The sequence below is a fragment of the Corythoichthys intestinalis genome, chromosome 3 (genome assembly GCF_030265065.1).
Source record: "Corythoichthys intestinalis isolate RoL2023-P3 chromosome 3, ASM3026506v1, whole genome shotgun sequence".
Classification (NCBI taxonomy): domain Eukaryota; kingdom Metazoa; phylum Chordata; class Actinopteri; order Syngnathiformes; family Syngnathidae; genus Corythoichthys; species Corythoichthys intestinalis.
In genome coordinates, this window is record NC_080397.1 from 47,027,036 (window position 1) to 47,041,403 (window position 14,368).

At 37.7% G+C, this 14,368-nt stretch overlaps 1 protein-coding gene across 2 annotated transcripts; it reads left to right on the plus strand.

The window, feature by feature from the left end:
* The first annotated feature begins 4,422 nt into the window (after positions 1-4,422).
* Positions 4,423-14,289, plus strand: med22 (mediator complex subunit 22). Of its 2 annotated transcripts, XM_057831520.1 has the most exons (4): positions 4,424-4,798; positions 4,926-5,006; positions 8,393-8,601; positions 13,907-14,289. In XM_057831520.1, the coding sequence occupies exons 1-4, from the start codon at positions 4,676-4,678 to the stop codon at positions 14,100-14,102; spliced, it is 609 nt and encodes a 202-aa protein (XP_057687503.1). In that variant the 5' UTR covers positions 4,424-4,675; the 3' UTR covers positions 14,103-14,289. The 2 variants fall into 2 exon arrangements, with proteins under 2 accessions (XP_057687504.1, XP_057687503.1); XM_057831521.1 differs by lacking the exon at positions 13,907-14,289 and having other exon boundaries at positions 4,423-4,798; positions 8,393-9,366.
* The last annotated feature ends 79 nt before the right edge of the window (positions 14,290-14,368 follow it).

Here is a 14,368-nt window from a genome sequence, read left to right on the forward strand (position 1 = left end):
TAAAGCGAACATATCCAGGAGCCCTCTTCATGGGTCAGGGGTTAAAAAAGTGAGAAGGGTGTGGAGGACATATGTTCCGGTACACTAGGGCTGTCCTAAACGACAAATTTTTTCCTGATTAGTCAGTCGACTAGTTTTACGATTAGTCAACTAATTTCTTTTTTTACTAATTTAGCAATGACATTTTTGTTGACGCGTATTCGTTCACAAAACCATTTTGGAACACTTAAATTCTTTATTAAAGTACATATCATGTAAACAATAACTACAAATAAACAATGAGGTTAAATGCTGATAGCATTTACTAGTGCAAAAGAATGGAAAGTAAACAGATTCAGAACACTGACTTTGCCTTTCCAACATTATTCAAAACAATTCTTTAAAAAAATTCTAGCATTATTATTATATTATACTACTATATATAATAATATAATAATTATTCATTGCCAATCATATTTGTCATAAAGAGTGTCATTTGAAAGCTATTCTTAGTGTAGAATCTGTATTCTGTAGTATTTACTCAACATATTATAATATTAATTCTGAAGTATGTGGGATTAACTCCAGAAATCGTTATTTATATGACGAATATGACGTGTTTTTATTTTGAAATGTTCACCGGAGGTACGTTCGCTAACCGAAAGCTTTACACTCCGTAAAAAAAAACATTCTTCGTCATTGTTTGTGGTGTCACAAATAGATTTAATTTTTTTTCATTAGCAAATGCTGTCAACCAGCTGTTGAGTGTTATTGTGTGACTGATTGGAACTCTACTGCATTGTTTCGCTACAGGGTGTGCTGTCGTGTATTTTATGTTCGGTGTGAAGAAGAAAGTCAAAAGAGGCATTAGCGGCCTGTTCTCAACTTCTCCCTCACTGCACTTTGGCTCTCATGGAGAGCACGTTCGCTCATGTGTTCGAAATAAACGATAGCTGACGTGCAAAGTAGCAAGTGAGCTGTAAAAATGGCGATCTTAGTGGCGTGAAAAACACGGGAGAGCTAAGTGAAGCTAACGAACAGCTAAGCGGAGCCAAGCGATGCTAAACGGAGCAAAGCAAAGCTAAACGGTGCTAAACGAAGCTAAGCGACTGATACTCAGTCCGTCGTCGTGGAACAGTCCAATGTAGTGCGTGTGTGGGGGTGAAAGATAATATAAATGCAGCATTCAAATGGCTCTAATTTTTTTGTACACTTTGAGATGTGTTTTTCAAATGTAAAGTGCGTTATTAAAAAAATGTTTTTTTGTGTTTTGTTATTTGTTTGTTTGGTATGCTGACATAATTATACTGGACGAATAGTTCGGGATGCTGCTGGCTCCGGTGGCCCAAGCTCTTGCTCGTTGGAGCAAGGGCAGTTTGTTGGTGGCCCCTTACTGGTTGGGGGCCTAAGGCGATCGCCTACTTCGCCTGAATAGCTGATCCGCCTATGCTGGTCCCCAGTGTGCTCCAATACAGCAGGTATTATACATTTATTTTGAACACTGCAAAAACTCAAAATCCTATCAGTACTTACAGTTTAGACTAACTTAAAACTTAACTAGAACTTAAAAATAGCTTGACACAAATGGAAATTCAATTGAAACACGTGGGAATAACATAGCTTTCAAGTGATGTGTGTTATAAAGCGTAATTACATTTTTAGGTAAGAAATACGTTTTTTTTTTAAAATAAGATTTTAAGTTTTTTGAGTGAAAGTTAATTTTTTTTCTAGTCACATCTGAGATGCAATTGTTGGCTGTTTTCAACAATGTACATCGGAAATAAAGACATTGACTGAAAATGGTTCAATATTGGATTAAATATCTTTTTTTCTCATGTATATTTATAATTGCTCTTTACCTAAAAAAAAAAGATGTTTTATCCGATTACTCGATTAATCGATACAATTTTCAGTCGATTACTCGATTACTAAAATGTTCGATAGCTGCAGCCCTACAACCCGTATAGACTTGTTAAATCATAATTATTATGAGAAATCATCGACATGATCATTGCTTTACATACTCTAGATTAAAACCATTAAGTGGTCATCAATTTAAATAGGGCAACTGGATATTTCAGAAGTCTCATACTGTTTTCCTCTTTACCAGTCCGTACAATTGAACTCACGTTTTACGGAAAAGATGTGTGTTATCAAATTTGTTTTGGCAAAAGTAAAATCAAGTGCCCTTTTAGGTTTTTGACATTTTTCATAACCCTCGATGCCATTTTACCAGGTTTGCATTCAAAGTTCCCAGAATGGAATTTTTAAAAACCATTTTAGTTGGTCCTTTTTCGACTCTTCTGAAGAAATTCAAATTATCATTAATATGCAACTGACTGGAGCTAATTTGCATACTCTTCTCTGATTACCCGTTGGTGGAGAGGGTGTGTCGGTGTGCTGCTATCGTTTATGAGATATTTACAATTCTTTTATAGGTCAATCAGCCCCCCATTTTGATTAAAAATGGCTAAAAATAGTGTCAATCCTTTGTGCATCTGAATGGGATCAATCCGATTATCCGACTTCCCACCTTCTTCGAATGAACCATTACAACATCTCGAAATTAATATCTCAATATCTATGAAACGCTAGCAACACTAACAAAAAAAATTTCCGTGCAATCGAGCACAACACAAAACAATGGCACAATTGCAGTTCCATTCCGTTGTAGCTGGGGGGGGGGGGCTCCGTGACATCACTACAAATTAAAAGCATAGTATCTGCAAAACCTTTGCGGCACAAACAAATGTTTATACAGCACAAACGATTGACACTATTTTTAGCCATGTTTAATCAAAATGGGGGGCTGATTGACCTATAAAACAATTATAAATATCTAAAAAATGATAGCAGAACAAAAAATTTCTTACTGCACAAACCAACTTCACGGAGGTAACTACACTGGTTCACTGGACAGTGTCAAGCAAAGATGTTTTTACTGCCACATGCACGATAATCTGAGTATTGCCTTGTTGACCAGAACAAACACTGAACATGCGGCCCCTTCTTGGCCCCTATTTAAAAATCCTAGTACCGCCACTGCTTACGCCCACAAACTACAGCCCATCAAAATCACTCGTTTGGACCAAAGTGTACAGCGTGAATGCAGCTATTGTATGGAGGTAGATTTGTGTCTTTATTATTCAATCAAAAAAAAGTTGCTTCAATAAAAAAGAAAAAAAAAACGAACCGTCACGGGCACTCCGGTGAGATCCTGATGTCGCACCCCCGTACTGGTGCTCTATTTTTGGCTTAGACCAGGGTTCACTAAATCCGGACCTCATTGCCACGTTTCCTGTCGTGTTTTGCATGTTTCCCTCCTCCAACACACCTGAATCAAAATAATCAGGATCATTATCAGGCTTCTGGAGAGGTTGCTGATGACATAATCATTTGATTCAGGTGTGTTAGGGGAGAGAGACGTGGAAAACACGACAGGAAAAGTGGCACCGAGGTCCGGATTTATTTAACCCTGGCTTAGACTCGCAGAGTCCGATGGCTGGATGGAGCCCTGGTGGCCATTTTTCTTGCTTCATGCTTTAATGCCATTGGCGTAGTCACCTGCCACTCAAACATGCCGGAAGTAGCGTTGTAGTTGCATCTTTGTGTCAAAATGATTCAATCGAAAAAAAGTGCCTTCAAAACTTTTTCCACTTAAAAAAAAAGAGTGTGTCCAAAACTTTTTCCACTAAAAAATTTTTTTTTGTAATTTTAAACTTTTTGCTTTTCAAAAAAGTGATACTTCAATTAAAAAAAAAAATCAAAAAAAAAAAAAATTTCAAAAGAAACATTATTTTTGCAAGTAATTTTTTTCTTTGATTAAAAAGTTTTTTTTTTTTTTTTTTACTTTTATTGGGATTGAATGATTTAGACACAAATGTCCTACCCATAATATGGCTCAAACACAAAAAGGATCGCTTCATTCAAAGAAAAGTTTCAATGAATGTTCAAATGCGAATTACTGAGTCTCAAATAATTTTTCACATTCAAAATTTTTTTTTACGATTGAATTTTTAAAATTTTTTGATTAAAGTGATTTTTCATTTGAATATATACATTTTTTTGGTTGAAGCAACTTTTTTTTTTTTTATTGAATAATAAGACACATATGTCCTAGCCTAAATGCGGTCCAAACGCAAAACCACATTACGTCAATCAAAAAAAGTTGTTTCAATAAAAAAAACTTGACTTAAATCAAAAAAGAATTTTTCAATCAAAGAAAAATAGGTTCCAAATACATTTTTTGAGTTTCAAATTTATTTTTGCTTTTAAACACTTTTTTTTTTTTTTTTAATTGAAGTGACGTCTTCTTTGATTGAAAATAAATATTTTGATTAAAGCAACTTTTTTTTTTTTATTGAAGCAACTTTTTTTTTGATTGAATAATAAAGACACAAATCTATCTCCATACTATTGCCTGCAAAACATTGCCACCCACAGGCAGTTTAGCGCATCTGCAGGCTTAAATACACGGGGAACGCGACCGTGGAGCTGCGTGCTATGAAGTTAGCTTCATCGTCGTCCCAAAACACTCAATAACCTAATGAAACCATGATTTGGACTCCTACTAAGGACTTTTATTTTACAGCATGACCGCATTTGGTATATTATTTTCCGCATCAGTGAATGAATACGTTTACATGGGTGGGAATACTATATGTAGGTAAAGCGCGGATTAGCTTTGGTGAGTACAATGGCGACACAGAGAGCTCTTCCACAAAGCAAAGAAACTCTGCTGCAGAACTATAACAAGAGGCTGAAAGATGACATCCGGTCGATTCTGGACAACTTCACAGAAATCATCAAAACTGCCAAGGTAACTGTGTGTGAAGGTCCGCTTTTCTTGTTTTTAGCCCAGTTTGAAGTGAGACCCAACTACTATGAGATATTACAAGAGGTGCATAGAGAAAATATGTCCATGTTGTTATTGTTTTCCCTATTAGATAGAAGACGAGACGCAGGTTTCTCGAGCAACTCAAGCTGAGCAAGACCATTATGAGATGCATGTACGAGCGGCTAATATTGTAAGTTCAAACAAAAATGAAACGGGCCAAATCGAATACAGTGATCCCTCGTTTTTCGCGGTTAATGGGTAAAAGAACCCACCGCGATAAGTGAAAAACCGCGAAGTAATTTATACATATATATAATTTATTTTTTTGTGTATTCAATTTATTTATTGAGATTGGAAAGGGGTACATATAAGACATGTTTTTCACTTTTATTTCCCCAAAGTATGATTTAAAAAAAAAACAAACAAACATAAAAACCTTTTATGCGTGTACTGTATATATTAAGCCTGTCGCAATATGCAATAATTCCATTTATCGCGCGATAAAATGAAGGCGGTAATTTTTCCGCTGCGATTTATCGCCGCACGTGCGTGCAGACGTGCTGTTAAAAGTTCGGATTCCTCGTTACCATCTCTGCAAAATGCATCTTCGTTCCAGGTCCGGCAAAAACTAGCGCCGGAGCCAATCGTTCCCATTATATCCTATTTTTCAACGTATACCGGCCGCGTCAGTGCTCCGGAGTGGCTGTGGACCATCTATGGCGCGCCGGTGTTGTTTACGTGTGGGCGCTCCCGTCAGGAGTGACATTTCACGCGGGGCGGCTATTTTTCGGCACAACGCCGGATATTTAGAACGAAGTCCGCCAAAACATTGTTACCGACTTAGCTGCTACGAACAACCTCGCTTTGACAACGAACAGCTGCTTCAAACTCGTCCTGTTTATGAAAGTCAATTGTCATGTTGTCACGTCATTGTCACGTCTGCTCAGCGGCGCTTGCTAACTTTTTTAATGCGCGCACACACTAGATATCATGAAATGGCAAACTAGATGTGCTACGTCCCATGCCATTGGCTACGTGAGCCCAGAGTGATTATGGGACACATAGTCCATATACTACATCGATGAATTCTAAACGGTCATGACTGAATGGAAGTTAAGAAGGCCAAATTAATCCATACCAGTGACTATAGATAATGTTGCAAATATTGTTAATTCAGTACGTGACACAGATGGATTCGGACCACAAATAGGATGTCTTGCTCATGTAGTAAACCTAGCTGCTAAGAGAGCTGTAGCAATCAACAGTGTGCCCTGCCTCACTTTACAAACAGTAAAGATTGTTCTCAGCACTTTTATACAAAATATTCTCAGATCAGTAAGAAATAAGCACATAAATATTATGCACTAAAATGCATGTTTATATGATGGCAATTTGCTCGTTAGCAAAAAAAAAAAAGAATTTTTTTAAAATTTATTTTTATTTTTTTTATTTTTACAGAGCATTAAATGTATTGAATCGGATCGAAACTCGTGTCCCCCATATCAAAAATCGTACCGAACCATGACTTAACTGCATCGTCGCATCCCTATGGAACAACATTGCAGAAGCTATGACGGGAAAAGTTTTCATTTGCCTAAATGCTTAAGTTATTAAGTGCAATTTTAAAAAATCAATCTTGTTGTTTTTTACTTAAGAGGCATGGTCTATTGTTTTTAGTTGTGATTTCTTAAAAAGTATTTTTGAATTTAAGAGTAAATATTTATCGCGTTTAAATGGGTGTACTTGATCTATTAATATATCCTGTATTCTCACTGTGTTATTGTAAATTGGTTAAAAAAAAAAAAAGGTGGGGGCGCAATAATATCGCATATCGCAATAATTTATGAGAATAATAATCGCACACTAAAATGTGTTATCGCGACAGGCCTAGTATATATATATATAATATTAAACCCTAACCCGCATTTTTTATGCTGGGCAAAAAAATAAAATCTGCACAAATTTTTATTCTACTCAAACACTGAACAAGGTGCATTTTTTTGGTCGGGGATATTTCATGCTTTTATTGGATATTTTTACTGTTAATGTGTTTTTAATGAGAAACGAGCACTTAACGTTATCCTTTTTGCATTTTGCATTTGGTCAGCCATTTTCAAAGAGGGCGTGCCAAACCTCTTGATTCGATTTCGGTAAATAATGTTTCATCCAATCATCTCCCAAAATTGGCAATAGCAATTAAATTCAATGTATCTATTGGTTTCGAGACGCGAACACTTCATGTCTTTCAGCAGCATGCTTAGCTCTGAAGGGGTTAATAATTGGTTTTTAAGAACTTCCAAATGTAAGTTTTAAACATGTTACAGTCCCACTGAGTTGTTTTTAAACAAAAATAACGTAGAAAAATGCTTGTCTTTATTAAATTTCATTGAGTGAGTCCACTCATATCCGCTCATGCTGCTCACTTACACACAATGAGTTGCCACAGTAACTATTTAACGAGCTACATGATGATTGACACACGCTGCGCTTTGAGATTTCGATTTCCACCTTCCAACCTTAACGTCTATCAATCATCGTTAACTTTAATAAGCAGCTCCAGTTCACTGCCTGACCAAGAAAAGCAGCAGGAGGGAGAGTGAGACTATGTGATCGGGTCAGGACAGCTCATATGTATTTATTTTAATTGAAAAAAATCCACAATGGACTGAGGGTGCGAAGTTTGAAGCGCAAAGTAGCGAGGGATCACTGTATATTTATAACTGAATGGGTTCAAAGTCTCTCTGAGTGAATGTAAAATGTAACCTAAAAATATCGATAAATGTCCAATTCATTTAGACTGGAAGGGGTCCCTCCCAATCTAAATGGACTGGACGGTCGTTTGCCATTAATTGGTGTTTTTAATTCAATTTCCATATTTTACTAACTACTACAGCGCCTAATCCGTGGCCTGTGCTGACATTGACTTCCCGTAATTTTCGGACTATTTTGAATCCTGCGGTTTATAGTCCAGTGCGGCTTATTTGTTGATTTATTTGGGTTAATAGGTAACACTCTATTTGACCGCAGTGTCATAAAACTGTCATAAGTACGTCATAGTTATGACATGACACTATCACGGGCATTACTAAATGCTTATGACGAATGTCATGAAGTGTCATCCGGCAAATTATGTCACTAACTCAATTTATGTCCAGTTTGGATCTTTTACGTCCATTGAAACATAAAATTGCCGGAAATGACATTTGTTATAAGCATTCATTAATGCTCATGACGGTGTCATATCATAATTATGATTGTCTAATAAGTCTTATAGCACCACTGTCAAATAAAGTGTTACCAAATACCATAACTAACAATTAATGAAACAACTGGAACAGTAACTGAAGAAACAGAACATGAATTTTGATTGTTATTTACATCTGTAGCGCTGCAATGCATGCTAGGAGGCATGTTGGACAGCAACTGTTTCGACAGCATGTAGCAGCAGAGGTTGACTGTCTCCCCCAAGGGAGCAGTGATAGCCAAATGAAGAATTAATTTTAATCAGAGCAGAGATGAATCAGAAACAGTCAGGCAGATGTGATAACTGCTAAAACGTGTGTGGGGGGCCATCAGGTTCGCGCTGGCGAGTCGTTGATGAAGCTGGTGTCGGATTTGAAGCAGTTCCTGATCCTGAACGACTTCCCTTCGGTGAACGACGCCATCAGCCTGCAGAACCAGCAACTGCGTTCGCTGCAGGAGGAATGCGACAAGAAGCTGACTTCCCTACGTGATGAGATCGCCATTGACCTGTACGAACTTGAGGAAGAATATTACTCCTCCAGGTACAAATAGACTCATATTCATCACTGTAGTTCACTCCCACCCCTCACCCTTTGTCGCTAAGCCCCAGAAGCCATCATCATTATCATCATGCAGTAGTTATGTGTGAGTGGTTGGATATGCACTCTGTATATTTATATGTATAGTCGCCTTCCTTGATTAATCTAGTGCCTTACATTTTACTGTGGTTTAAAATAAGAATTGTTGCGCTTTAAGAATTTCAGCAAGGTGATAACAGATGATTTAAAGCATATACTCAATGTCACAATATTTGCTTTCTGCCAACAACAATTTTACAAGAGAAAAGTATCAAGCCACAACACCAAACAAAATTCTGACTAATAGTATAGAAATACTGACTACCTCATTGGAAATTAAAGATGTCCCGATCGATCGGCACGTCATTTTCAAAGTATCGGAATCGGAAAAAAAATATCGGACATGCCTTTTTTTAATATATATATATATATATATATATATATGTATTTAATTAAATCGTTTTCTAATTGTATTTAACGTTACAGACAAAATGTCTTACACTCTCATCCAGAGTCTTTAGTTTTGGCTTAAAGTAGGGCTATCAAATTTATGGCGTTAACGGCGGTAATTAATTTTTTAAAAATTAATCACGTCAAAACATTTAACGCAATTAACGCATGCGCTGCACGACCTACTCACGCATTGTCGCATTCAATCTATAATTGCGCCGTTTTACCTATATACAGTGCCTTGCAAAAGTATTCAGCCCCCTTGAACCTTGCAACCTTTCGCCACATTTCAGGCTTCAAACATAAAGATAAAAATTTAAATTTTTTGTCAAGAATCAACAACAAGTGGGACACAATCGTGAAGTGGAACAACATTTATTGGATAATTTAAACTTTTTTAACAAATAAAAAACTGAAAAGTGGGGGGTGCAATATTATTCGGCCCCCTTGCGTTAATACTTTGTAGGGCCACCTTTTGCTCCAATTACAGCTGCAAGTCGCTTGGGGTATGTTTCTATCAGTTTTGCACATCGAGAGACTGACATTCTTGCCCATTCTTCCTTGCAAAACAGCTCGAGCTCAGTGAGGTTGGATGGAGAGTGTTTGTGAACAGCAGTCTTCAGCTCTTTCCACAGATTCTCCATTGGATTCAGGTCTGGACTTTGACTTGGCCATTCTAACACCTGGATACGTTTATTTTTGAACCATTCCATTGTAGATTTGGCTTTATGTTTTGGATCATTGTCCTGTTGGAAGATAAATCTCCGTCCCAGTCTCAGGTCTTGTGCAGATACCAACAGGTTTTCTTCCAGAATGTTCCTGTATTTGGCTGCATCCATCTTCCCGTCAATTTTAACCATCTTCCCTGTCCCTGCTGAAGAAAAGCAGGCCCAAACCATGATGCTGCCACCACCATGTTTGACAGTGGGGATGGTGCGTTCAGGGTGATGAGCTGTATTGCTTTTACGCCAAACATATCGTTTTGCATTGTGGCCAAAAAGTTCAATTTTGGTTTCATCTGACCAGAGCACCTTCTTCCACATGTTTGGTGTGTCTCCCAGGTGGCTTGTGGCAAACTTTAAACGAGACTTTTTATGGATATCTTTGAGAAATGGCTTTCTTCTTGCCACTCTTCCATAAAGGCCAGATTTGTGCAGTGTACGACTGATTGTTGTCCTATGGACAGACTCTCCCACCTCAGCTGTAGATCTCTGCAGTTCATCCAGAGTGATCATGGGCCTATTGGCTGCATCTCTGATCAGTTTTCTCCTTGTTTGAGAAGAAAGTTTGGAAGGACGGCCGGGTCTTGGTAGATTTGCAGTGGTCTGATGCTCCTTCCATTTCAATATGATGGCTTGCACAGTGCTCCTTGAGATGTTTAAAGCTTGGGAAATCTTTTTGTATCCAAATCCGGCTTTAAACTTCTTCACAACAGTGTCTCGGACCTGCCTGGTGTGTTCCTTGGTTTTCATAATGCTCTCTGCACTTTAAACAGAACCCTGAGACTATCACAGAGCAGGTGCATTTATACGGAGACTTGATTACACACAGGTGGATTCTATTTATCATCATCGGTCATTTAGGACAACATTGGATCATTCAGAGATCCTCACTGAACTTCTGGAGTGAGTTTGCTGCACTGAAAGTAAAGGGGCCGAATAATATTGCACGCCCCACTTTTCAGTTTTTTATTTGTTAAAAAAGTTTAAATTATCCAATAAATGTTGTTCCACTTCACGATTGTGTCCCACTTGTTGTTGATTCTTGACAAAAAAATTAAATTTCATATCTTTATGTTTGAAGCCTGAAATGTGGCGAAAGGTTGCAAGATTCAAGGGGGCCGAATACTTTTACAAGGCACTGTATATAGAGCTAAAAGGCAGCGTAAAATGAGTAGAGTGAATTTTGGCAGTCGTTGGAGCCTATTTTTAATTGGCTAAAGCCTTACAATCCCTCTCTCAACAATTAGAAATATCGTGGGAAGCAATGTGGTGAAGCAAGGTAGCAGTTTATCTTTTTCTTAACACCCGATGTTATTTCCCAACGCAGAGAAGATATATCAATTGGTGCCACTACGCACAGTCATGGTTGCACTTCCCATCATGCATTTGGGCAGAACAGTTAAATGGCTACAGTATCATTTACTGAAAGCTCAACAAATACACTAGATGGCAATATTTAGTCACAATATACAAAGTCACATTTATCCTTTAAGAATTACAAGTCTTTCTATCCGTGGATCCCTCTCACAGAAAGAATGTTAATAATGTAAATGCCATCTTGAGGATTTATTGTCATAATAAATAAATACAGTACTTATGTACTGTATGTTGAATGTATATATTCGTTTTATTCATTTTTTTCTTAATGCATTGCCAAAATGTATATGATCCGGAAAAATTATCGGGAATGATTGGAATTGAATCGGGAGGGGGAAAAAAAGCAATCGGATCGGGAAATATCGGGATCGGCAGATACTCAAACTAAAATGATCGGGATCGGATTGGGAGCAAAAAAACATGATCGGAACAACCCTATTGGAAACTATTAATATTTTTCATTGAGAATAAAATTAAATGTGGCAAAAAGTAATATTGCTGTAGATCCTGTGTAGCACGACATACAGTATGTGATTATTTTTTAATAATAAATGTGGCATGGCACCGTTGGGAGTTACTGGAATAAGAGACCAGAAGAATTTGACTTTAGCCTTCTGAATGTAGGTTCATAAATACCTCGAAAATATAAAGATTTTATTTGTGTATGAATGTGTAGTTGATGTTCAAAAGGCTTTTTAAATACGTAATACTGCATTTTTTTCTGTTAAAAGGGATCCACGGATAGAAAGACTTGTAATTCTTAAAAGATAAACGTTATTATGAGTTAAAATAATTTGAGATTGAAACCCCTCTTGATGTTTTCGTTTTTATACAATTTGTAAAATTAGTTTTAACTGGTAGGTCGCCATTGTTGTTGACGTCGCAGGGCAGTGACATCACATGGTTACAGTGCCGGGCTTCAGAGTATGAGTCTAGCGACATCAACATGTCATCTGTTCAACCCTTTCAATTTGAACCTGAGAGGATCATTAATGAGCATGACAGCACTGTTGATATTTCACATAACGAGCAGCAAAAGCAAAATGAACAGGAAAGACAGGGATGAGACAAGACGAGAGTAGGGGGAAAAAATGTGCTACACTGACGAAATATCCTTCAAGAGGCGAATTTGACACCCAAAGTAGTAGTAATAATAATAATATATTTTATTTCCAGAGCGCTTTTAAAGCCACACAAAGACGCTTCACAAGAGACAAGAGTATGATCGAAACAATCATTTAAAAAAAAAAAAAAAAAAGTGGTACCATGTGCTTTCAGCTAGTTTTTTTTTTTCGATGCATACAGACATAACATACTAAAGATGTCTTAAGAAAATACTTAAGACGTAGTAATATCCAATAAGGGTGGTTTTAAATACGCTACGTGACTAATGTGGTCAACAGATCAACAATCTGCTTTAAAGCTACCACAAGAAAACACAATGCTTAAAAGTATGAGAGGGAAACACATGCAAACAGTATTTTGAGGCAATGAAAACGTAATAAAAGATTCAATAAAAACACAAATCGTAGGTAGTCGCCGCTTTTAACCAATGTGCGCATGTGTTGGACGCCTCGCCGCATAGAAGGAATTGCCGTAACCCGATAGTGTTCGTCTAGTGACAGTGACAAACTACGTCATCACCCCGAGCGTCCATTGCGCGCATAAAACACGGCGCCCTCCGTAGGTCAAAATATGTACTAAATATTCAAGGTTTTAAAACCAATGGCAATATTTTATGTGTTTCTGATAACATATTTTAGTAAAAGAGAACAATTGTGGCTTATTAGAGTCTTTAAGTCTGAGGTTCCCTTTAAGGAAAAGGCTATGAAGGTGCTCTTACTGGATGCTTTTTTAGGTGCACCTAGCAAGAGCTGGCTTTAAATGACTTTTAAAAATGCTAATGAAAACACTCAACAACACTTGCATAATTTCTCATTAGTTCAATTAAAGATCTAAATTTATCTTTCACTTATCGCCGTTAATGGTGACAGAGACCATCCGCGAACTCCAAATTTCTACAAAGTAGGAAGATGGCAATTTAAGCTTTTTGTCGTATCAAGCAGTAACCTTGTTAGGTTATTAAAATTATATTCCCTAAATCACTAATAAGTCAATATTGTTGAAGATTAGACTGTCGAGGCAACAGAAGGCTGTTCTCTCAAGGTGAAAATCTAAAGTGCCTTTTCGGAGAGGCATTTTTTCTGAATGTTGTTTTCCCCCTTAATATTGGCATATCCTTGTGTGACTCAAACTGTAAAAATTAATAATACATAATGCCAATCTCATGTGGTTGAACATGTGTGCCAGTTGTGCACAAAAAAAATGATTGAAAAATAAAATAGGAAAATTTGACGAGTTTGTCTTTTTTCACAAGAAAGCAATAAGAGCGGTGTGCATGTGTTCTTTTTTGGCATCATACTGGGTATGGGCCTGCATCGTTTGCTGCATTTGCTCTGCTTTCCCCTCCATTCACCTAATCATCTTGACAAGTGTTGATCAGTATTTTCTTCAAGTTCTTTAGTAGCTTTAATCTTCATCAATATTCCAATTTTCTGGCGCCTGTTGCTTAATCTCCACGCTTGTCTGTGACTGAGCTTTCGCGGCCGAATGAATGTGCTTGTTCTCACTCGGCGCTCTTGTCTGCTCCTCTCCTGCTCGACTGTGTCTCTGCTGCGCTGCTGATTCTTTGCCTCCTGCTGGCCTTCCACACTTCAAAGCTACAATCAATGGGACAGTGTCGAGCTGCCCTTGTGTGAGGCGTACCGGCGGCGGGACAGTTGGGCCTCCCCGGGCAGCAGCTGCAACTCCAGCCAGGGCGAGCAAGAGGATGCGGAGGGACCACCGCAACAAGAGGTCAACACGCAAAACCACCTGAACGGGCACACAGGCGTCACATCCATTGAAAAACAGTGACCTTCATCATTTTACTTGCTTGGAATGCTCAGAATATGCAACAGAAATGCTATTGTTTTGTTACTTGGGTTCTATACCATAGCAGTGTTAAATAAGTAGGTCAACATGAAAATTTAGCAAGCTTTTTTTTTTTTTTTTCAACCCAAATGTCATCTCCCAAACAATAAATGTGCAAATTCGGATGCTGGACCAGACTTGTTATTTCCAACTGTATTAATCTGTAACATATCCTGCTTTTACGCGCAATGCAAATAAATACATTGAGT